Below are 20,165 nucleotides of genomic sequence, written 5' to 3'. Positions count from 1 at the left end.
TGGTAGCAGTAATAGTCGGGGTGCTAGTAGAGGGCACATACGGGGACAGGCCTGCCACGGCGGGCGTTGCCCAGGAACCCAGCCCGCGTGGTGGCGTAGTGGTGCTGGCACCAGCAGCCGCAGCCGTAATAGCAGCAGGATTGGTGCTGGTGGTTGCTATGGAGGTGGTGGAGGACGTGGTGGTGGGAGTGGGAGTGTAGTGGTGGTGGCCCAAGACCCAGCATGCGAGGACCTAGGCCGCTCCTGCGCCAACCGACTATCCGCGCGACAGGACAGGACAGGACAGGATGGGATGGGCAGGGCAGCATGGCATGGCATGGCATGGCATGGGCGGAAGGGCAGGCCAGGGCAGGCCAAAGGCACTACTTAGCGACTGACATCCCCTTCCTCTCCGTCCGCCGCCCATTGCTCCGTCCGGCGAGGCCCTTCTCTCTCTCTCTCTCTCTCTCTCTCTCTCTCTCTCTCTCTCTCGCGCTGTCCCTCCCTCTCGGCCGCCATTGCTTTTAAACCTAGGTGCTGCCTCGTCTGCCCGGACTCACTCCACCCCCCCCCTCTTGCCCCTTTGCGCCCGCTCTCGCTCTCTCACTCTCTCCACTCTCACTCTCACACACTCACGCACACTCACACACTCACACACTCTCCCCCTCGCACTCACACCCGCCCATCCACGCGCTGCATCCCAGGCCTCGCACGCACTCGCACTCGCACGCACGCACGCACGCACGCCCATCGACGCATCCATACATTGAATCGCTAGACGTTGCATAGACTAACACCGGGCCCTCAAACACAAGCCGACCACCGCTCGCCCCGCTCGCCTGCACCCGCCCACCCCCCTCGCCAGTCAACAGCCCCCGTCTTATCCTCAGCAGCCCCAAAACACTCTGCTCCACGCACCGCATCGCTATCGCCCTGAAATTGCCGCCCCCCCCCCTATTTGCTTCTGCTGCCCTACGCGCGCGCCGCCTAGTCACTGTGCAGCTCCGCGTCGGCTGCCAAGTGCCCGTCACCAGCCAACTGTTGCTCAGCGCACGCCTGTCGCTGCCCGCATCGCCACGCTTTGATTGGGCTGACCAGCAGGGTTGTCAGAGAGTGCACGGCATTATGTTTGCAGAGCCGTCAATGCCAGGTAATCCCCCCCCCCCTTCGATCGCTTGTTTCACCCTGCCCTTGGGCGCTGGCCAATTTGGACGCGTTGCTGATCGCCCCGTCTTATCTTCAGAACGCCGGCCTTCGCCAGGCCTGCAGCTCAACCTCTCCTCCAACAACCCCTTCCGCAGAGCCGCCTCGCCTGGCTTCCCTTCTCCCGCCTTTCCTTCTCCCGCAAGTGCCACCAACCGCTCCAGCTCTGGCAGCAGACCAATGTCGCGCAATCCCTTCATCACCACGTTCGAGGCCGAGTTCAACAAGGAGGCATCGCGCGACCTCGTTGACATGTCGGCCACCATGAAGGACTCGCCCAAGAAGTCGACCTTTGCCGACGATCTCCTTGTACGTGCCTCTCTCCGCTCCAATCCAATTGTCCGTGACGGTGACACGCCCGCCTGCATCTCGAGTGGCACCTTGTGTACGCTCGCGCTCGCGCTCTTGCTCTCTCACCCTCACTCCTGCTCCTGCTCGCGCTCTCGCTCTCGCTCTCCTTTGCTCGAGTGCCGCCATGGACCGCTTCAAGCGCTTCGTAACCCACTTTGCTGACTATCCCGCCCTCGCGCAGAAAAGCCTCTCCATTGATGATGGCGAGAAGAAGAAGCCGCCGCCCCCCTCGCGCCCAGCACCCGGCCGAAGCGGCACCGACCCCCGTGCAACTCACCGCCCGTCACGCTCCGACGAGGAGAGGCAGCGCGTGCGTGACGCCTCGCGAGGCCCTCCTCGTCCTCGCGGCCCCCCAGGTTCGCGCCCTCCGCACCCCGACAGCCCAGAACGCCGCGAGACACGCCGCCCACGCCGCAACTCGGACTCGTCGATTGTCGACCGCTCTCTGGACCCACGCGAGGAGCGCAGGCGCAGGGAGCGTCGCCGCGAGCGTGAGGAGCGCTCCAAGGATGGCAAGGACCCCAAGACGGGCAAGCGTATCCGCAAGCCCCAGGGTCTCGATCTGATTGACAAGCTCGACGTCACGGGAATCTACGGACCCAGCATGATTCACCACGATGGTCCGTATGACGCGGTGCAGCCGCACCGCAACCGCAAAAAGGATCAGCGCGCACCCATGGAAGCTTTCCCTGCCGGGTCCGCCAACAACTCGCTCGGCGGCGCTGGACCGCTCAACACCAAGATTGACTTGGACCGCATCCACGGCCGAGGCGCCGAGGGCTTCACCGACTTTGGCAACACCGACATTGACTGGAAGAAGAGGACACAGGCTACCGAGTACAGTGCAAAGGCTCCAGAGCACATTGTACACGGCGAGCAGAGCAACGGTCTGGGAACGTCGACGTTCCTCGAAGGCGCCCCAGCCTCCCGCAAGGCCATTCAGGAGGACAGCGATGCCCAGAGGCAGAAGCAGCTGGCTGAAAATGGTCTGGGCCGCAAGAAGTCGATTGCTCAGCGTTTCCGCGGCATCTCGCAGCCTCGCCGTTATGACGGTCCTCGCATGAACTCGCCAGAGGCGCGTTACGGACACTCGCCCAGTCTCAGCGGCCCCCACAGTGCTGGAGCTATTGCACAGACCAAGGCCAACGAGAAGAATCCATTCTTCAGCGACGATTATGACAAGGCATACGACGCCAAGGGCGCCGCTATTAAGACGAACGATTTTGATGGAAACATGGGTTCGCCACCCCGTGGCAACAACTTGCAACGATCCATCACTACGGACAATATGTCATCTCCCGATGCAAAGGCACCGAGCGGTGGTTTCCTCAACCGCGTCAAGTCTCTCAAGGGCGGTCGTCGCCGTCCTGCCTGAGTGACGAGCAGCTACGGTTGACACATCTTTCCACCATCCTCGATGTGCCCATGTCACTTCGAAACCCCCATAAACAAAAACGATAGCCACAGCGCCACAGCCCCTGGTCCGGCCCTAGCCAGCGCCTATTCTTCTATCGTCACAAACACATCCATATCCCCCTTCCTGGGGGATAGTGGCTTTTTTCTTTTCTTATGGGCATTGGCGTACTTTTGGATCTTTAGAAAGCATGAGCTCTGGATACCACTCATGTGTAGCAGACTTAAGAGCACTGTGGGAGGGTGAGGACATTTCAACGTAACAGCTATCCCGCCTCTTTTTTTCTTCTCTTCTTCCTCTTTCTTGACCTTTTTTTTTAAACATGCTGAGCACACACACACACACACACACATACACACACCTTCCTAATACGACGGCGGGTCTGGGCGATCTGAAGTAAAGTAGCATTTCAGGACTACACGTGACAGTGGGGACAAGTTAAAGCCTCTTTTTTGTTTTGTTTTGTTTTGTTTGGGGCCGATGAAGGCAATTTTGGGAGGGGAGGAACAGCGTGGGCGCGGGCGTGTGGGGGAGCTGAGCATCCAATCATCATCATCATCATCATACATGTAGTTTACTATATTTGGAGAGAGAGAAAAAAAAATGGCATCAAAGGAAAGTCACGACCTCTTTCATTGTGGGTTTCTACTTGCGCAAGACCGTGATGCATCGTCATGACGCGATAATAAAACGGGGTAAAGTATCTGTGTTGCCCCGTTGTGAAAAATCATGTTCCTTTTTTTTTCTTTCTTTCTTTCTTTTCCCGCTCGCGATGATCTCTCTACGTAAGTAGTCATCTTTTTGCATCGATCGTCATTATCGTCATGACGGTGATGGCTGCACTATGGACATGCTAGTGCTGGTGCTGGTGATATTCAGGGGTATTTGCTTTTTTCTTCTTCTTCTTCTTATTCTCTTTATTATATATTCTGCAGCTAAGTAAGTCAAGTCAAGTTAAGTAAAAGAAAAAAAATGACTGCCTCGTTGTTATCGTTGTTACAGTTGTCTTTGTCGTCCAAGTAGAGTGCGTAATCGCGATATTCACGCGTATTATTTGTATATCGCTCTGTGTGCTTTGGATTGGATTGGATTGGCTTGGATTAGTATACTGCTATTTTTTTAGGGCTAGTGTGTATATGTATGTGAATGTATATGTACATGTAGTATATGCAGTCATAAGAAACTGTATATTATTATTATATCATATCATGCCATATGGTGTAGGATTTCGAATAACATAAGATAACATGACATAAGATGACATAACATAACACAACATAACATAACATAACATAACTAGCATAAGACAAGATAGATAGAAACAGGGGGGCAGGCAAAGACGGCATGACGGGACGAGTAGTATTCTATGAACCGCAAACTTGCCATGTACATATATACATACATACATCTAGGTCCAGGTCCAGATCTAGGTCTAGGTTCTCTACTATCTTGACGCATACGAGGAGGAGGAGGAGGAGGAGGAGTTACTGTTGTGATGTGATGTGAATGGAATGGAATGGAATAGAGTAGAATGCAATAAGTACTTATCGCAAATCATAATTGTAATCATAAATTATACTAAAATCATGATTATATATATTGCTTCGCAAAGACTCATATTATACATGCAACACATGCACACACACACGCGCACACACACACACACACAAAACGCAGAAAATGACAAACAAGGGGAGAGGGGAGAGGGGCAGTTAAGTAAGTAAGTAAGAAAAAAATGTGGAGAATCCCTTTCCCAACCCTCCTAGAAAAAAACCCCTGTGCTTGTCTCGTTGACTCTGCATTTTTTCACACTTGTTGTAGTCCTGGTCTTGAATACTTAACTACCTAACTATCTAACTACCTAACTGGCTAGTCAGTCCAGTTCAGTTGACTTCAGTTCAGTTGAGTTTAGTTTACTATAGTAACTTAATCCAAGCCCTCAGCAGTTTTGGCTTCGGCTTGGGCTTGGTCTCAGGCTTGGGCTCAGGCTTGGGCTGGGGCTTGGCTTATATCCGTTTTGTGGGGCATGTGGTTACGTACTTGGTTATGCGTTTGGCGTTTAAGTTTAGCGTTTTAAGTTTTGGGGTTTGGGGGGTTATGGTTATTGGTTATGGTTATTGGTTATGGTTATTGGTTATGGTTATTGGTTATGGTTATTGGTTATGGTTATTGGTTATGGTTAGGTGCCTAAGTAGTAAGTATGTTACCAATGTAGATATGTGCATATGTCTTGTGTGATCATGTACAAGATGACCACCAGTACTTGATACGTTCCGATGTGCCGTTTCCAGACACAAGAGGGGGGTTGGAGAGAGAGAGTAGGAGATAGCAACACCAATACAAATACACAAGTAAGCGTCCATCATGCATGTCTGATGTCGGACTTTCGGGACGGCGGATTACGTACGAACTGTATGTATGCGTGTGATGGGCGTGCAGGGTACAGGGATCTGTGTGTGTGTGGGAAAGGTATGAGTATGACTCGCGGGAATCGGGGAGATGAGGATCGGCGGATGTGCGGCAGGTACTTGGCGGGTGGCTGGGATGTTTGTGGGATGCGGGGGGAGGAGGTGTTGGGAGCGGGATGGGGTAGGATGGATGAGAGCGGAGGGAAGGGGAAGGGGAAGGGGAAAAGAAAGGGGGAGAACAAGGAGAAGGGGATGGGGGATGGGGGATACAGGGGAAGTAGATGTAAGTACAAGTGGTGTTTAGGGAAAATAGTCTAGTTGGCTAACGAACACGGCAATTCCATCTCTTTGTACATGTATAATTACATCAAGAGGACTATACTAAACAAGATATAGAATACGGCATCGCGATATAATCGTAAGAATTGCCTTACACGCTACAACTAGTGTGTGGAACTACTCTCCTTCCTATGTACCAGTCAGTAACCAGTCGAATTTCCAACAATACACCCTCCCTTTCGTCCTTGATGCATTTTACTATAGCTTACTCATTCTTATTAGACGATACTGCACTATGCCACGCGATGCTTCACTGTGCTATGCTGTGCTATGCTATGCTATGCCATACCAAAGTATGCAGTAGGCATATTATCGCAATCTTGGCAAGATAGACACGATATCGCGTTCCGTCTAGTCCTTAGTTCAATTCCATACTCAACTTAACAAACACTGACTACATACGCAGAGAGTACATGGATAGGGCTTGTAGGATAAGCCTTGTAGTTGTATGTAGTGATGCACACTGGTACAGTTAAACTGCAGCTTCTTCCATAACTCCACGTTTTAATCATGCATAGCGCTAGCGATATCATCTAGTTCCTTGACACGCGTGTTGTTCATTCGTCGTCTATGTTATTACTATCCATTTGCCTATTCAGTCAATCCCTAATCACGTGCCACCACCTCCAACACCTCACCTCGTCTCATCCTACGACTCCAATCCCCAGCAGCATCCACACGGACATGACGCGTAGATCCAAACATGCCATCACCCTTCCAGAACAAAACAAGTACACCTGCGCACGACAGGTACGCATGACGGGGTTAACCAGCAACGTCTTATTGATTTGAGTTGTGGTTGGGTGCTTTCTTGGCCGCATGCGCTAGTCCCGTAGTCTGCATACCACTACCCGTTTATCTGTTCGTAAATCACCCCACAAAAAGAACAATCACATCCAACACAACGGATCCAACGTTTGATCAGCGTGCCGAGCTAACACTACCACCACCACTACTGTAAGGACATGGGAAAATGGGAAAACATGACAAAGACCATGGTGTGATTTTGGAATTGCGATGCGTGACGTCAAGACGCATGTGTTTGTGACGGGCGTTAACCAGGGATGGGGCTGGAACCAAGGTATCTGTGTGTTTTTGTTTTTTTTGGTAGAATTCTGCGGCATGATGATCAGAACCAATCGATGCATGTTGATAATCTGGCTCATGAAGAGAAGATTGCAGCACATGTTGCTGAACAATGTATTACTATGTCGTCATTCGTAAAGGAGGAAATATCACAGGATTAGGCAAAGGCCGTGGAATGATAATTTGTACGTCGGCTACTAGCGCGAGTTTTGCATCAGTTGTAATAATCCTTCCGCAGCATCGCCCTGTACACGGATGCTACTTGGCGTCTCTTCCAGATATTGTTGTTGTCTTAGACGTTGCAGCCTTTCTCGCGCAGATTCTTCTCTGACGTTGGAATCTGCCCCGTGCTCACCGCCTCGCCTCCTTGGCTCCGAAGCCATCTGGTAGTGATTTCGCTGCTGCATGGGCGACGTGAGCTCTTCCGGGGTGACTGATTTGGGGAGGTCGGTCCCAGGAGGCGACGAGGTGATTTCGTATTCAATTGTTCGCGACGAGACCATGCCGCCTTGGGGCGGGGCAAACTGGACTGGTGCGGGCCCGAGTTTACTTATTGGGCGAAAGGGATCGAGATTTGCTTGGACAAAAACAGGCCCTTGTTCGCGTCGCGGCGAGGACACGGTGATGTTGGGAACGCGGGAGTCGCCAGAGGATGTCATGGTTGTGGATGCAAGAGGGTTGGACGAGTACATGGAACTGGCCTCGAATGGGGCAATAATATCCACGTCACGCTTGCTAACCTGATTTGTCTTGACCTTGTACAGGCCAAACTTGAGGCGCGTGCGCAACTGTTCTGCGCGTGACCTCTTCTTTTCCTCTGCAACGAGGGGCGCGAGTTTGGCGTGGTCGCTCTTCTGACTCGCGCACATTTCATAGTTGAGAAAGTCGGAAAAGGACTGGTTGCTCTTCTGAGATGCGTGCATGGCTTCCGGCTCGGGCGACGGCGACGGCGTGGCGCGTTCCGTGGGCGATCCGGGGTCTGCGAGGCCGATGGGGTTGTTTTCCTTGGAAATGGTTAGCCAGTGTAGACGCGTCGGCGGTGGTGAGCAGGCTAACCGTGTGCTTCTGAATCGCGTCGGCGGTCAGGCGCATGGCGGTCGTCGAAGGACTGTGGCCGCGTGCGTGGGCAAGCATCTTTGCATGTGCAATCGTCTCGGCGTCGTCGACTTCCTGGATGCCGCGCTTCTTGCTCTTGACCGTGGCATTGGGCGTGGCCAGGTTCTCTTTATCGGCAAAGGCTGCTGGGGTCCTTGGGGCAACGTGCTTTAGCGGGCTGTCCGGCCGCGCGACGTGGGCTAGTTCATAGGGCTTTGTCTGAGTCTGGGGCGTATTTAGAGCCTTTGGAGTGAGACTGCCCAGCACGCGTCGAGCCGGTGTCTGCGAGGGCGTCTGGTAAGAGGCCATGTTCGGTCTGTGTGGCGTCGTGGCGCTCATGCTGTCCATCCACTGTATGTATTGTCTGGAGACGCGTGGAGACGGGCTGGGCGACGCGTGGGTGCGCAGCGATGGTTGCAGAAGAAACAATGGCTGTACACACCGACTACTTGTACGGCCTCCTAGCCACAGGCAAAACCAAATTGAAACCGAAATGCGCGTCTGGGGGGTGGTGCGGGAGTAGTCGCGTCGTGGTTGGGGAAAGCCATGGCGGGCCGTCGGGCGACGCGAATGGGGGGCAGTCAGGGTCCAGCTTGGCGGCTTTCTCAGTCACTCGGTACTGTAATGCTCAGGATGCCTTTTCTTCTCCACGCTTCTCCAACATGACATGGCTGTCCATAGCCAGCACATGCAGACGCCAGGCACAGACACACACCGGCATCCTCTTCGCCATGGCACCATGGCCCGCCGTTGGGCCACAATGGCTACGTGCTCATTGAATGGCTATGACTACCAGGTATCCGCTAATGCAACCCGCAGACATGCACCCCAGACCTTGTCAATATCATATCCCATCACCAGCGAGCCGTAGGCTGCTGTTTCACACACGAAGCCGGTCGAGCATGCCGCATCTACACGACGAGGGCATTTCCTAGAATGGGCTTGTGGTAAGACGAAGCTCCTGATGCAGTTGCATCCTGTCAGATGCGCCTACCTGGATGTACAGTCTCCAGCCCTACACTTGCCTTACTTACGTCATTACTAAAAACACAGGCACGGCCACACGGCTCCACCGCCTCTTGGCCTGTAATATTCTCCTACTACATTAACCTCATCCTCTGCAATTGACGCCGAGTCACCTATTCTCCCACGACGTATCCAGCATCGAAAATCAATACCCACCACCATTGTCTTCTGGCCGCCCTGCTGCAATCGTGCAAATGACCAGCATGGTGGAGGACTTCTTGACCAGGTTCAAGGCCCAGGTCAACAACTTTACCCAACAGAATGTCGGGCAATGTTATCCATACAGTCATAGCATTGCCTGCCCCACATCCATAGAGATCATGCGTTATCGCTACCACCATGGCACAAATCTCGGATCCGTCTACGTAATTGAGCGCTGGCTTCAAAACTCTCGATTCCCAGAAGGCGCAGAAGGCTCCAGTGAACTCTCGGCAGTCAAGGCATGGGTAGACAGAATCGGTATCGCTGGGACGAAGCAAAAGTTTGAGGAGCATTGGGCCAACATTGTCTCCGAAGATGACATTGCATGGCTTGCCGACGTAGCGAAATGTACAACCGTTCGCCTGCCCATTGGCTACTACGATCTGCCCGGCCCAGTCTTTACACAGGGCACGCCCTTTGAGCCCTATGCTGAAGTCTATGCTGAGGCATGGAACAGCATTCTGACCCTGATTCTACGGCTTAGAACGCGTTCGATTGGGGTCTTGCTCGATCTACATGCTCTTCCAGGAGGTGCAAATGCGCAAGAGCACTCTGGCACAAACAGCGGACGTGCCGAACTCTGGCCCAGTCCTGCCAACCGTGCTCTGGGACTCCGCTGCTGCCAGTTCATTGCCGAGGATACAAAGTTCGTCGCTGAGCTTGCTGGCCTACAAATCGTCAACGAGGCCGAATGGGGGTCGGAGGGCATGTACGAGTGGTACGACGAGTGCATAGCTGCCATCTCCGCTATTAATCCCGAGATGCCTATTGTCGTCTCTGATGGCTGGGACCTTGGAAGAGCCACCGAATGGGCTCTCCAGAAGAACAGCGTGTATGCTCACCCGCTATGTCCAGTGGTAGTCGATACGCACTCCTATTGGGCCTTTTCAGACGAGGACAAAGCCAAGTCACCACAGCAAATCATTACGGAAGCTGGCACCAAGTTGAGAGAACTAAACAGCAAAGAAGGACCCATCCATGAGCGCGGCGCTGTCCAGGTCATTGTTGGCGAGTACTCGTGCGTCATGACCGAGGACTCGTGGGCCAAGAGGGGTGACATGCCAAGAGAAGAGCTGGTGAAACATTTTGGCCAAGTGCAAAGCAAAAGGTACCAGGAGCGAGCTGGCGGTAGCTTCTTTTGGACCTTGAAAATGGACTGGATGCCGGGCGGTGAATGGGGATTCCAGGCCATGACAGAATATGGGAGCGTCGTGCCGCCAGACTACAGGACCATATCTGCTAATGATAAGCGTGCCATGATTGAACATGCTCTAAGCGTAAAGGAAGATCGCTGGGGTTTAGCCTTCCATCAGCATGTACTCTATTGTAGCGGGCTAGACCCGGACGGCCGCTACGAGTACGTAAAATTCTGGTATGGTTGGCAGCTCGGGTATCAAGATGCGCTTGAGTTTTTCAAGCGCGGGGACAGGATTGGCATGCTCGAATTGTGGTTTCTGAAGCGTATTCGAGAGAGCGGATATAGGGGTGGCTTTACCTGGCTCTTTGAGCAGGGACTAAGGAGAGGTGTGCAAGACTGCTACGCCGTGTTCCGCATCTGAGGCACGGTGCACGCACGCACTGCATGATCTATATTCACTACCAATTGCCTTGACCTAGCCAGATTAGATCACGCAGCAAACAATATTACGATGAATCGTCAGGCAGCCAACATACAAGTGTCGGTGAAACAGTGATAGCAACATACGCCTGCATAGAGACAAACAACCCTACCAGCCTTCGGGTGTATCGTAGCATCACCACGCGAATATCTACTACATTATTGCACGGTACTATTTAGAGGCCTGACTTCATGGTTCGCAGCCCTCATGTCCGAGTTCAAAACAGACACGCTCGGCGAAGCGTCACCTTTACTTTGCGATACCGTCGAACGACGACCCTACCAGGCATATTGCGCCACAGAAATCTCATCATGTCCGCCCAGTCCAGACATCCTAGTCCCAAGTCCGCTACGAATAAGAAAAGTACATTCACAGCAAGCCGATACCGACACGCAAGCCACAGACACTGACGCGTCTGAACAAAACACTTCCCTCGTCCACGCAGCAACATTCAGTCTTGACAAGCATTTCAATTTTGCAAGAGTATTCACGTCAGAAAAATACAGAAAGAAACAAACAAAACCGACAAATCAAAACGAGCTGCTGAAATGTACTGCATCGGCAACTGCGGATCACATTGCACCACCTCCCACTCCACGCGGCAGCCACTTAGCGGTAGACAATGCGACCGTATACCACCAGGCACCATCACGCCCACGGATGCAACAATTAGAATACATTGATTGCTCGCCAGAACGTTCAATTCCGCGTAAACCAGTCCCGAGGAACGGGTGGAGTCTGGGGTCGAGCTACCGTCCACTGCCCGCAGTACCATTCGAAGATGTTGCGCTCGAGAATCTCAACAGTGATGAGCCAGTTTACGAAGATGAAAACTTAGAGTTTCAACTCGAGAAACCAACATTGGCTGGCGAAAGGCTCGAGGTCCAAGACGGTCAGGCGGCTTCGAAGTACTCTAAACCCATTTACAACAACTCACATGAGCCCTTGCTGGACCCGTGCGACCACACTACAACTGCTACAGTGGAACCAGAGCTGGTGTTCAAAGAGCCATTTTCAATATTGGGGTCGACATTGTGTAGTCCGCACGTACGTGAGTCGAGGCCAGCTGTTCAGTCCAGGGTATGTGACCAGCCTCCCTTGCCCACGGAACTGCATATGCTCCACAACCCCTCATCCGACACAGACACGCCAATCGTGCCCCAGCGAGCCCATTCCAAGGATAAAGACCTCAGATACCAACCCGAACAGCTTCCGTCTCGAATTTCCCGTCTCCAGTCTCCCTCCAATCACGACACCCATATCACTCCCTTTGACTCCCCCACACTCCCACTACGACATCCCGCACCCTCATTCCATTCATACCTTGAAACACACAACGGCCCTCGGCCCCCTCCATGGGGTTCTTACGATACCCTCGCACTGCAGCGTCGTGAGCGCAGTGCATACCGCGAGCGAGCACAGCATCTCGTGGACAGATTTGCAGCGGATACCATGACCACCACGACACCTTTCTATCCAAAATCACTATCTACACACAGCTTGCATACGGATCCGTCGAGAGAAGTGCAAGAGTATCGGGAGCAGATACTTAGTGTGTATCCGGACATGGCGTTTAGCGGGGATAAAGGGGGCGAAACAGGGGCGAGGACAAGGGCTTGCTGCTGTTTGGTTATGTAAGGCTATGGTGTGGTAAGATGGTTTGATACACTTTCGATTTCAATATCCGGGGATTATATATGTGTTTTTGATGGGTTCTTGAGTCACGTGTGGTGTAGACTCGGACTTGGACCCGAAGCAGGTTGGGTTTCGATGAATATTTGGATTCGATAGAGTCAAGTCTTGGATGTAGGCCTTGGAGCAAACACTGTGGTAGAAGGCGTCCTGTGGATATTATCAGAAGCATATAGTAGAAGTTCTGGCTTGCTATACGTGCAAATAACCTCTTCAATGAAAAACAAACTTCCAACCTTGCTCTCCATGTATACTGATAAGGGAGCAGTATTGAGAATATGGTCTCAATACTGCACACCCCCACATGTATTGTAATAAGCCACGCAATGACGTACCTTGCGTAACAATGATGCACTGATTCGGAAGAAAACTCTGCTCTCGAGATATCGTGTTACTGGCCACTACAGGTGAATTTGTCGCACTGCCCAAACTGCTATCATTAATGACAGCAGTCTACAAAATGTCATCCGGAATAGTCAAAGACACAATCTAGCATGTGGATAATGACATTGTAGAAAGCCACTTGGAGTGAAAGAGAGATAAAGACAGGGCTAGCTCTACAGGCAACATCCCTACTGACCTCATCACCCCGTCCCCAGCCCCGCCGTTTGCTCGCGCGCCATTCACGTGGCCGTGACACGCACTCTTTTTGCAACAAAATTCATCTCGCACACATCCTCTCATTTACACGTCTTCACATTTGCGCACACAATCAACGTTTACGAAGCCCGGTTCCCCTAGAATCTCACATCAGCAACGACGTAACAAGACATGTCGACATATTTCCGGCCAAGAGCATACCAAGCGTCTGCGCCACCGAGTCCTGTCCGTCCTGGATCGAGTCGCCAGACAATTCGGGCCATTCCGCCGTCTCCGTCGCAGAGCTTGAGCGACGGGGTGGGCAGAAGCTGTGCTCATTCAGAGACGGCAGAGGATGAGCAGCAAGCAGCGATAGAGCAGCAGGATGCGCAGTCTAAGAGCGAGGAAGAAGTGGACGTATCAAAGCGAGACAGCAGCGTGAACCATGCAAAAGACAACTTTCCACAACCCTCGCCAGTCAGACCGAGATTCTGGACTAAAAGCCACCACTACAGAAAGACAAGACTGCATAGTACGCCGACTTCTCCACGGCATGTGACGTCGAGTGCTGATCGAACAGACAAGGATGGCTCCATGAGCCACGATGATGATGAAGCCGACAGCCACCATGAAAGCAGTGATATGCCCGCCGAGTGTCCTGATACACCAACACCCATGACCGAGTCGCAGCGCAGATTCGCATATCTGCCACTAGGCACGCCGATCCCGTTTTCCCATTCTAGGCGGTTACTCGGCACTAGATCCGACGCTGCGTCTACGCCTACTCGTCCTACTACCGCTACTACTACAACCGCGGATAATAATCATGGTCGTAATACGCCGACGCCCACACACAACAGCAGCAACCAGAAACCAAATGTCGATCATACGGCGGAGCAATATCCATCTTGCAATATAGCACACAGTTTGGATTTGCAATTTGCGCCGCCCAGGCCGCCGCCCCAGGGTAGTGCCGCCGCCACGGCCGCCGCGGTAGGTCCAAAACAGCATCACGAGACGGCCACATGCACAGCCAAGACGCACACGCAATCTACACATGAAACAACGCAGCAGCAGCACCGCGCCGCGCTTCCAGCCCTCCACCAGCACCAGCACCAAGACCGCAGCCAGCGCTATAATATTACCACTACCACCCACCATGTTCCCGCGGACCTGGCTTCCCCGCACCCATCCCCAAATCCAGCATTCGCCTCCGCTGGTGCTACTGCTGCTACTGCGCAGGGTCGCAGCATCGACGCCCAAATGCACGACTACACTTCACTGCACCACGCGCGCCTTTTTGCGCCTTCCCTCGCGCCGCTGAATACCACTTCAAATCCAAATTCCCATCCTGATCAACATGAACATTCCACCCACCGCACATCCCCCTCCTCACCCTACTCGCCCCACGACCTCGGCCGCCACACCTCCAGCTCCCGCATCTCCAGCGCCTCGGCCGGAACCAGCGTGTCACGCCGCAGCGTCTTCAGCACGCCCGGCCGCGACGAGCTGGAGCGCAAAAAGGCGCTTGTAGAGGCCGATGACGGCCCGTTTGGCACCGTGGCGAGCATGGCGGACCTGGAGGAGAGGAGACGCGGGATTGGGTCGCGCGTGGGGTTCGTGAATAAAGAGCTGCATGATGGTGGTGAGGAAGACGGAGGCAATGGACGGAGGAAGAAGAAGAAGAGGTTTTGGAATTGTGCGGTTGGAGTCAGGATGAGGTTGAGGAGGGTGAGGGGGTGTAGTGTTATGTGAGAGTTGAGGTTGTGTCTTTCTTTCTCTCTCACACTTTTTTTTGGGGGGGGGGGAGGATGGAGGAGGAGAGAATACGATGGGTCTGTGTGATTACAGCAGCAGCAGAGATATCCGTCAAGGCTGGGCCTCGACAAAGAGAAAAGTCTGAGAGTCTGAGAGTCTACTGTACTACATCTCCCCATTACCCATCACACTAGTCCCCAAGCTAGACTCTCGCTGGAAGGAGAAACCGCACATGTGCGAATTCATGCAACTGAGGAGAGAGAAAAGCGAGAAAGTGTGCTTTATTTTCCTTTTTTTTGCTCATTCGTATACTTTACGGCGATATGTAGCACCCAACACACACACACACACATATATATATATATACAGCAGGACCTACTAGGAATTGCCAAAATACAAGAATAAAAAAAAAGATAATCACGAGACAGCATATACGAAAATGCCATACGAGATGAAATTACAGATTTTCTGCCGGGGATGAGAATATCGTGGTCAAGTGACTAAGTACTACTAACTACTAACTACTGCCACGTATGATGAGACTTGGGCGTTTTTTGTGATAATACATGAGACATGCTATGTGTATATATATATATTTGTGTATATGCGTGTATACAACCGTCTCTAGATTCCAGTTAACAGGAACACACACACTCGAGAGATAAGAATAAGACCTTTTTTTTGTATTTGTAATTTGTATTTGTATTTGTAGTTTTTTTTTCTGGCTTTCTTTCTTTGGCTGCATCTGTAACGTGCATGAGCTTGTTTTCAGGCAAAAAAAAAGCTGTATACAATGGCTCTCTCTCTCTCCCTCTCTCCCTCTTTGGCTTGTATAATTACATTGGTTGGGCTGATGCTGCGCCGTTGCTGTTGGAGAAACGGGTCTGGGACAAAACAAAAGGGGGGGGGGACGTGGAAGCAGCATCTTTGAGCAGGGGAAAATGCGAGATGCCTGCTGAGCCTGGGTGCATGAATAATGATCTAAATTATACCTACAGCTCTGCCGGTGGCTGCAGGATTGCATGGCATTATTGGGGGGGAATCAACAACATTTTTGTCCATGATACGAGGCGCGCATGTCAGCACCAGGAGACAAATAAGAAATTCCAAGAGTTTTGAGGTTTTCTCCATTACTTGTAGTGTTGTTAATAAAGAGTATATTATCGCGTGAATTCCCATCCTGATGTAAATTACTGGCGTTTCTTGGACGAAGGATCGGCAGCAATGTCGAGAGCTTGGATAATGTCGGTACCAAAGGTAATGACCATATAGGAGGGGAAGATGATCCAAAAGCCGCTGTTGAGAGAATCAGCATCAATTCCGGGGAGTTTGGCACAAAAAAAAGGCGGATGCTTACTTCATGATACCGTAGAATGCAATCAGAGTGGGCCAATCGTTGTGACGAGTGTTAGCGAAGCCCGAGAAGATCTCGTTACAATCTATTGTTATCAATTGACTGTCGACCAAATTACATGTCGCAGATACTTACAGTACAACAGCGTCTTGCTCAGCGTCATGAGGGCGGCGGAAAATCCAAGGAGGACTGCGCGATTGCCCGTCTTACCTCGTACCTTGTAACCGCCGGCAAAGAAACCGCCTGCGCCTTGGCCTGCCTCAATGCCAGTGCCGTGAGCAGTTGGTATGCCGTGGTTGTAGATAATCATGGCGTAGAGACCGTACATAATAACCTCGATGGCATTCAGCACGCCCTGGGCTGCGCCAAACCCGTCGCCGCTTTCCCATCCGGGCCATCCGTAAACATAATCAATCTCCGCGTAGATTTCGTATGGTGACCATAGCGGCCACTGGAGTATGCCGCCAGCCATTGTATGTGGTCGCAGCAGGATGTATAGACAGTCCCAAAGGACGAGGGGCCACGATATACACAGCCAAACAATGGTCAGCTTGGTTGCTGTATGGCACCAAGTGGGCTCGTTGATTTCATTGGGAGAAGGAGGGCTGATTTCCGCAGCGACTTTGGAGGCTGCGCGCTTGGCAAGCGATTTCGCACCAGTTGGAGACATATCGAAGTCTGGTGCTGGCGATGCGGTCGAATTGCGCGATGATCGTGTCGTCTTCTTAGTGGGTGACGGATCGCCGGCTGGGAAGTCGCCTTGGGGATGTGAGCGCGTAGATACCATATTACGAGCTGGAGCTGCGGTAGGGAAGCCAAGAGAGAGAGGGAGTGTTGTGCTCTTCGGAGGCGTAGGGACACGTAGAGGCGAGGACAGCAGGAAGTGCAATGTGTTGTTATGATGCTATGAATGCTGCGGACCTGAACCAATGAGGGGTCGGTCGGGTGGTGAGACACCCGGCTGGTCTATGCCCAAAATGGCCGGGATCTTCCGCCCCCCACCTGAGGAGGGACTGGTGGCTTGGTATCAAATTCAACGGTCCATTTCTTAGACTCGAGCTGAAACACATCTCCATGTTATTCTGAGATGCCCTAACCTCTTATGAGGTAAGGGTGGAGGTGAAATAAAAACAACATATTCTTGGCTGGAAGTGTAGAAGTATTGGAGATTCTAGCAAGGTAGTAAATATAGTGAGTACAAGCTATTGTGAGACTGCTGGATAAGTTATCTGGTAAGTTATCTATCTACTAAGACGTTTTTTGGTTGCGGATAGGTTTTCGGTTATCGGTAGGTTGTCTGGTCATGGATGAGCTATCGAGTTGTGGATAGGTTGTCTAGTCAACCGGTGAGTTTTTAGTTGCGGATTGGTTACCGGGTAGGGTTTGTTAAGTAGTTCTCTAGAGTCTAAGAGGTTCCAGCAAACATACCCTGATAACTAACCACTTGCCTGCAACCTCTATTATTAATATAGTTACCCCAATTAAGCTGCTTCTCTGAATATCAGACCTCTAAAAAAGCTGCACTTTTAATCAAACTATGCCAATCATCCCCAATGCTGATAGAACCACTTGGATTGGATTTTACGAATTCTTGAACTCTAGGCAAGGTTTAGGCTTCTTCAAAGAGTTTTTGTTGCACCATTCACTTAAGGGATAGCAGTTGAACTTCCATCTATACAAGAATCAAGCCCATATGCTTGTGAAAGCTTAGTTAATGATTTAAGCTCATCATGCAACTTGGCATGCAACCATACTACATCTATATCGCCTGATACCCTTGGCATGCGAATTACCACACTGCCCCCTAGCAACATAAGACGAGGAATCAGTGCCGTACTACTCGCAAGAGTTACGTATTCAAGATACATAGAGACTTACCAACCATTGTATCACACCAGAATGATTATAAAAAGGATTTTGCAAAAGGGAGGCATTCGTAAAGATAGCATTGACTACGTGAAGAGTGGCTAAGTTTTGCCCATTCCGTAGCATATGAATACTATTAACATGAATCTATTATATTATCTCATAATTGGGTAACTTCTCCTGACAAAGGAGTGTATAGAATAAAAGTGAGGGCATGATTTAGTCTAAACACTGCAGTGCCGGAGCTACTGTCCAGCTTCCTTTGCAAAACCAAGCTTAACCTTGTCGCTGGAAACGTCAAAAACGACGTATTTGCCCCTGAACCAGTTGATGCCAAAGAGGCTAAAATCAACTCCACCACCAATGTTTTGGAGGCCACCGATGCACATTTTGTGCGAGTCATCAATATTTATGGATATGAGGTGACAACCAGGGGTGACAAACTTTTGTCCGCCAATCACAACGGTAAAGTCGGGTGGGTTACTGTTGCAAGGGATGGTCCAATATTGCCGGTCGTTGTCGAACTTTGCTCCCTTGATCTTTCCGTAGAACGAGGTGATGATATCAGGGTCAACGTAGGTGACTGTGCTGGCGCTATCAAGGTGGATATTCATCTTTCTCGGGGTAATATTGACGTTGGAAGGGCCAACGCTGAATCCAGATCCGTAGAAACCGTATGCAGACCAGTTTTCTTCAAAGAAATTGTCAACCCATGCAATAGAGCCGGTGTATTTCTTGGGGTCGATGAAGCCAAAGTCGAAGATGGATCCAGTTATCTTTGTAGTAATAGCAAAGACTTTCTTGGCAAGCTGAGACTTGACGTTGTCTATAAACGTGTTCTGAGAGTCAGGTTGGATGGTGTTGAGCGTTTTGTCACCAAGGCCTACCATGCCATCCCTACGCTTGGTGTTCAACTGGTGCTGAGAGACTGCTACCGCTGCTCCAACGGCTTGTTCAGCTGTAAGACCGCCGATCGTGACTACAGCATTCAGTTAGTGCTATTGATGCTTCACCATAACTTTGAATAGTAACTCTCTGTATCCTCCGCTGCGAACTAGTACGATCCGGAATATGGTACTTACCTTTCTCTGTGTAAACCCGGCCAACTGCATCGTAATCGGAGGCACCATTGTATCCAGTGATGAAGATATAGCTCTTCTTGATGTGGTCAGGGTTGACCGTGTAGAAGTTGTGGCCCTCAAGCTGCGTTTTGTTTTGCAGAGAGGAATACACCCAGCTTGACGAGATTAGCTTGAAGTGTTGGATACGTAGATAGCGCTAGTAACTTACAAATCGGAGTTTGCAGTGCTCAAGGAAACGCGCATGGTTTTACCGCCAATGGTGACTGGATAGAGGTATAAAATGGCGGAGCTGTCATAGGGAGTACCAAAGCTGGATCCGGTGACCTTTCGAGCTTGCAGCGAAGACACGGTGCGCTCATGCACCCTGGCAGCCTCCAAGAGCTTGGGGTGTACATCGACTCCGTGTCTACGCCTCAACTTGACCAACTCGTCCAATGAATTGACAACGTGTCCAGAACCTGGCAAAGGCTCAAGCGAGAATGTGCCTACAAAGTAGACGTTAGCTGAGGCTTACTAACGTCTTCTGAGTTGCGGGATTCTGGGAACGCAGTGTGTTCGACCTACCTTAGGGAACAGGATTAGCCTTGACTGCGCCAGTAAAGGCGAGTATGATTTTCTAGTGAATCGCGAAAGAGAGATAGTATTACTTCTAATAGAGATTAACAAACTCAAACAGGCTCCTATTACCTGCTAGGTATATAAATAGATAGAACAAATAGAGTATATAATCTATTACTTAGCTCTTAGTAGCTAAAGCCTTAGTATTCTTAAACGCTAAGACTACTAAGCAATTTTGTTTTTAGTTAAATTTTTGCTTAATTTAATAGCCTAAACTTAATAAGCACCTCTTAAGAGGTTACGTAATAACTACTTAACTACTAACGTATTCCATCACCGAGCGGGCCACATCACCGAGTGTGCCACTTTTTCTTGGCATCACGAACTTCATGTACGAAAACTTAGATTACTCTACACTAGCTATAGATGCTTCGTACGACTTACTTGTATCTGAAAGAGAATCTTCTTCTACATCTTTCTGGCACGTACGAGAGTTATGGCCTGTCCTCCCACAGGTTCTACAGTGCCGTTGACCTGGTAGGGCCCTTCTTGACT

At 51.0% G+C, this 20,165-nt stretch overlaps 7 protein-coding genes across 7 annotated transcripts; 4 read left to right on the top strand and 3 right to left on the bottom strand.

The window, feature by feature from the left end:
* Positions 1-1,104: 1,104 nt before the first annotated feature.
* SETTUDRAFT_158731 (uncharacterized protein) lies at positions 1,105-2,908 on the top strand (the record flags this gene model as incomplete). Its single annotated transcript, XM_008023837.1, has 3 exons — positions 1,105-1,129; positions 1,223-1,491; positions 1,715-2,908. 3 exons carry the CDS (start codon positions 1,105-1,107, stop codon positions 2,906-2,908), a joined length of 1,488 nt encoding a protein of 495 aa, XP_008022028.1.
* A 4,005-nt stretch (positions 2,909-6,913) lies between these two features.
* Positions 6,914-8,210, bottom strand: SETTUDRAFT_167059 (uncharacterized protein). The gene is made up of 2 exons (XM_008023836.1): positions 7,837-8,210; positions 6,914-7,784 (listed from the first exon to the last, which is right to left on the bottom strand). Exons 1-2 carry the CDS (start codon positions 8,182-8,184, stop codon positions 6,978-6,980), a joined length of 1,155 nt encoding a protein of 384 aa, XP_008022027.1. The 5' UTR covers positions 8,185-8,210; the 3' UTR covers positions 6,914-6,977.
* A 978-nt stretch (positions 8,211-9,188) lies between these two features.
* SETTUDRAFT_167058 (glycoside hydrolase family 5 protein) lies at positions 9,189-10,754 on the top strand. The gene has a single exon (XM_008023835.1). It carries the CDS (start codon positions 9,222-9,224, stop codon positions 10,659-10,661), a length of 1,440 nt encoding a protein of 479 aa, XP_008022026.1. The 5' UTR covers positions 9,189-9,221; the 3' UTR covers positions 10,662-10,754.
* Positions 10,755-10,928: 174 nt separating this feature from the next.
* On the top strand, positions 10,929-12,359 carry SETTUDRAFT_36754 (uncharacterized protein; the record flags this gene model as incomplete). Its single annotated transcript, XM_008023683.1, has 1 exon — positions 10,929-12,359. The coding sequence occupies one exon, from the start codon at positions 10,929-10,931 to the stop codon at positions 12,357-12,359; it is 1,431 nt and encodes a 476-aa protein (XP_008021874.1).
* An 825-nt stretch (positions 12,360-13,184) lies between these two features.
* SETTUDRAFT_25388 (uncharacterized protein) lies at positions 13,185-14,747 on the top strand (the record flags this gene model as incomplete). Its single annotated transcript, XM_008023629.1, has 2 exons — positions 13,185-13,524; positions 13,573-14,747. The coding sequence occupies 2 exons, from the start codon at positions 13,185-13,187 to the stop codon at positions 14,745-14,747; spliced, it is 1,515 nt and encodes a 504-aa protein (XP_008021820.1).
* An 892-nt stretch (positions 14,748-15,639) lies between these two features.
* On the bottom strand, positions 15,640-16,950 carry SETTUDRAFT_167057 (uncharacterized protein). The gene is made up of 3 exons (XM_008023834.1): positions 16,240-16,950; positions 16,108-16,189; positions 15,640-16,046 (listed from the first exon to the last, which is right to left on the bottom strand). Exons 1-3 carry the CDS (start codon positions 16,889-16,891, stop codon positions 15,941-15,943), a joined length of 840 nt encoding a protein of 279 aa, XP_008022025.1. The 5' UTR covers positions 16,892-16,950; the 3' UTR covers positions 15,640-15,940.
* Positions 16,951-18,215: 1,265 nt separating this feature from the next.
* SETTUDRAFT_158727 (uncharacterized protein) lies at positions 18,216-19,989 on the bottom strand (the record flags this gene model as incomplete). Its single annotated transcript, XM_008023833.1, has 4 exons — positions 18,216-18,949; positions 19,053-19,207; positions 19,261-19,555; positions 19,932-19,989. The coding sequence occupies 4 exons, from the start codon at positions 19,987-19,989 to the stop codon at positions 18,216-18,218; spliced, it is 1,242 nt and encodes a 413-aa protein (XP_008022024.1).
* Between the last annotated feature and the right edge of the window lie 176 nt (positions 19,990-20,165).

Source organism: Exserohilum turcica, assembly GCF_000359705.1.
Source record: "Exserohilum turcica Et28A unplaced genomic scaffold SETTUscaffold_11, whole genome shotgun sequence".
In the NCBI taxonomy this organism is placed as follows: Eukaryota; Fungi; Ascomycota; class Dothideomycetes; order Pleosporales; family Pleosporaceae; genus Exserohilum; species Exserohilum turcicum.
This window is presented reverse-complemented; position numbering and strand designations above follow the sequence as displayed.

Bases quoted from the DNA above. Each gene is read 5' to 3' on its own strand.
- SETTUDRAFT_167059 (XM_008023836.1), bottom strand. From the start codon at position 8,184: ATGGCCTCTTACCAGACGCCCTCGCAGACACCGGCTCGACGCGTGCTG. The intron at 7,785-7,836 runs GTTAGCCTGCTC...ACCATTTCCAAG, and splicing joins ACGCGATTCAGAAGCACACG to GAAAACAACCCCATCGGCCT.
- SETTUDRAFT_167058 (XM_008023835.1), top strand. From the start codon at position 9,222: ATGCGTTATCGCTACCACCATGGCACAAATCTCGGATCCGTCTACGTA.
- SETTUDRAFT_167057 (XM_008023834.1), bottom strand. From the start codon at position 16,891: ATGGTATCTACGCGCTCACATCCCCAAGGCGACTTCCCAGCCGGCGAT. The intron at 16,190-16,239 runs GTAAGTATCTGC...TGATAACAATAG, and splicing joins GAGCAAGACGCTGTTGTACT to ATTGTAACGAGATCTTCTCG. The intron at 16,047-16,107 runs GTAAGCATCCGC...TTCTCTCAACAG, and splicing joins GCATTCTACGGTATCATGAA to CGGCTTTTGGATCATCTTCC.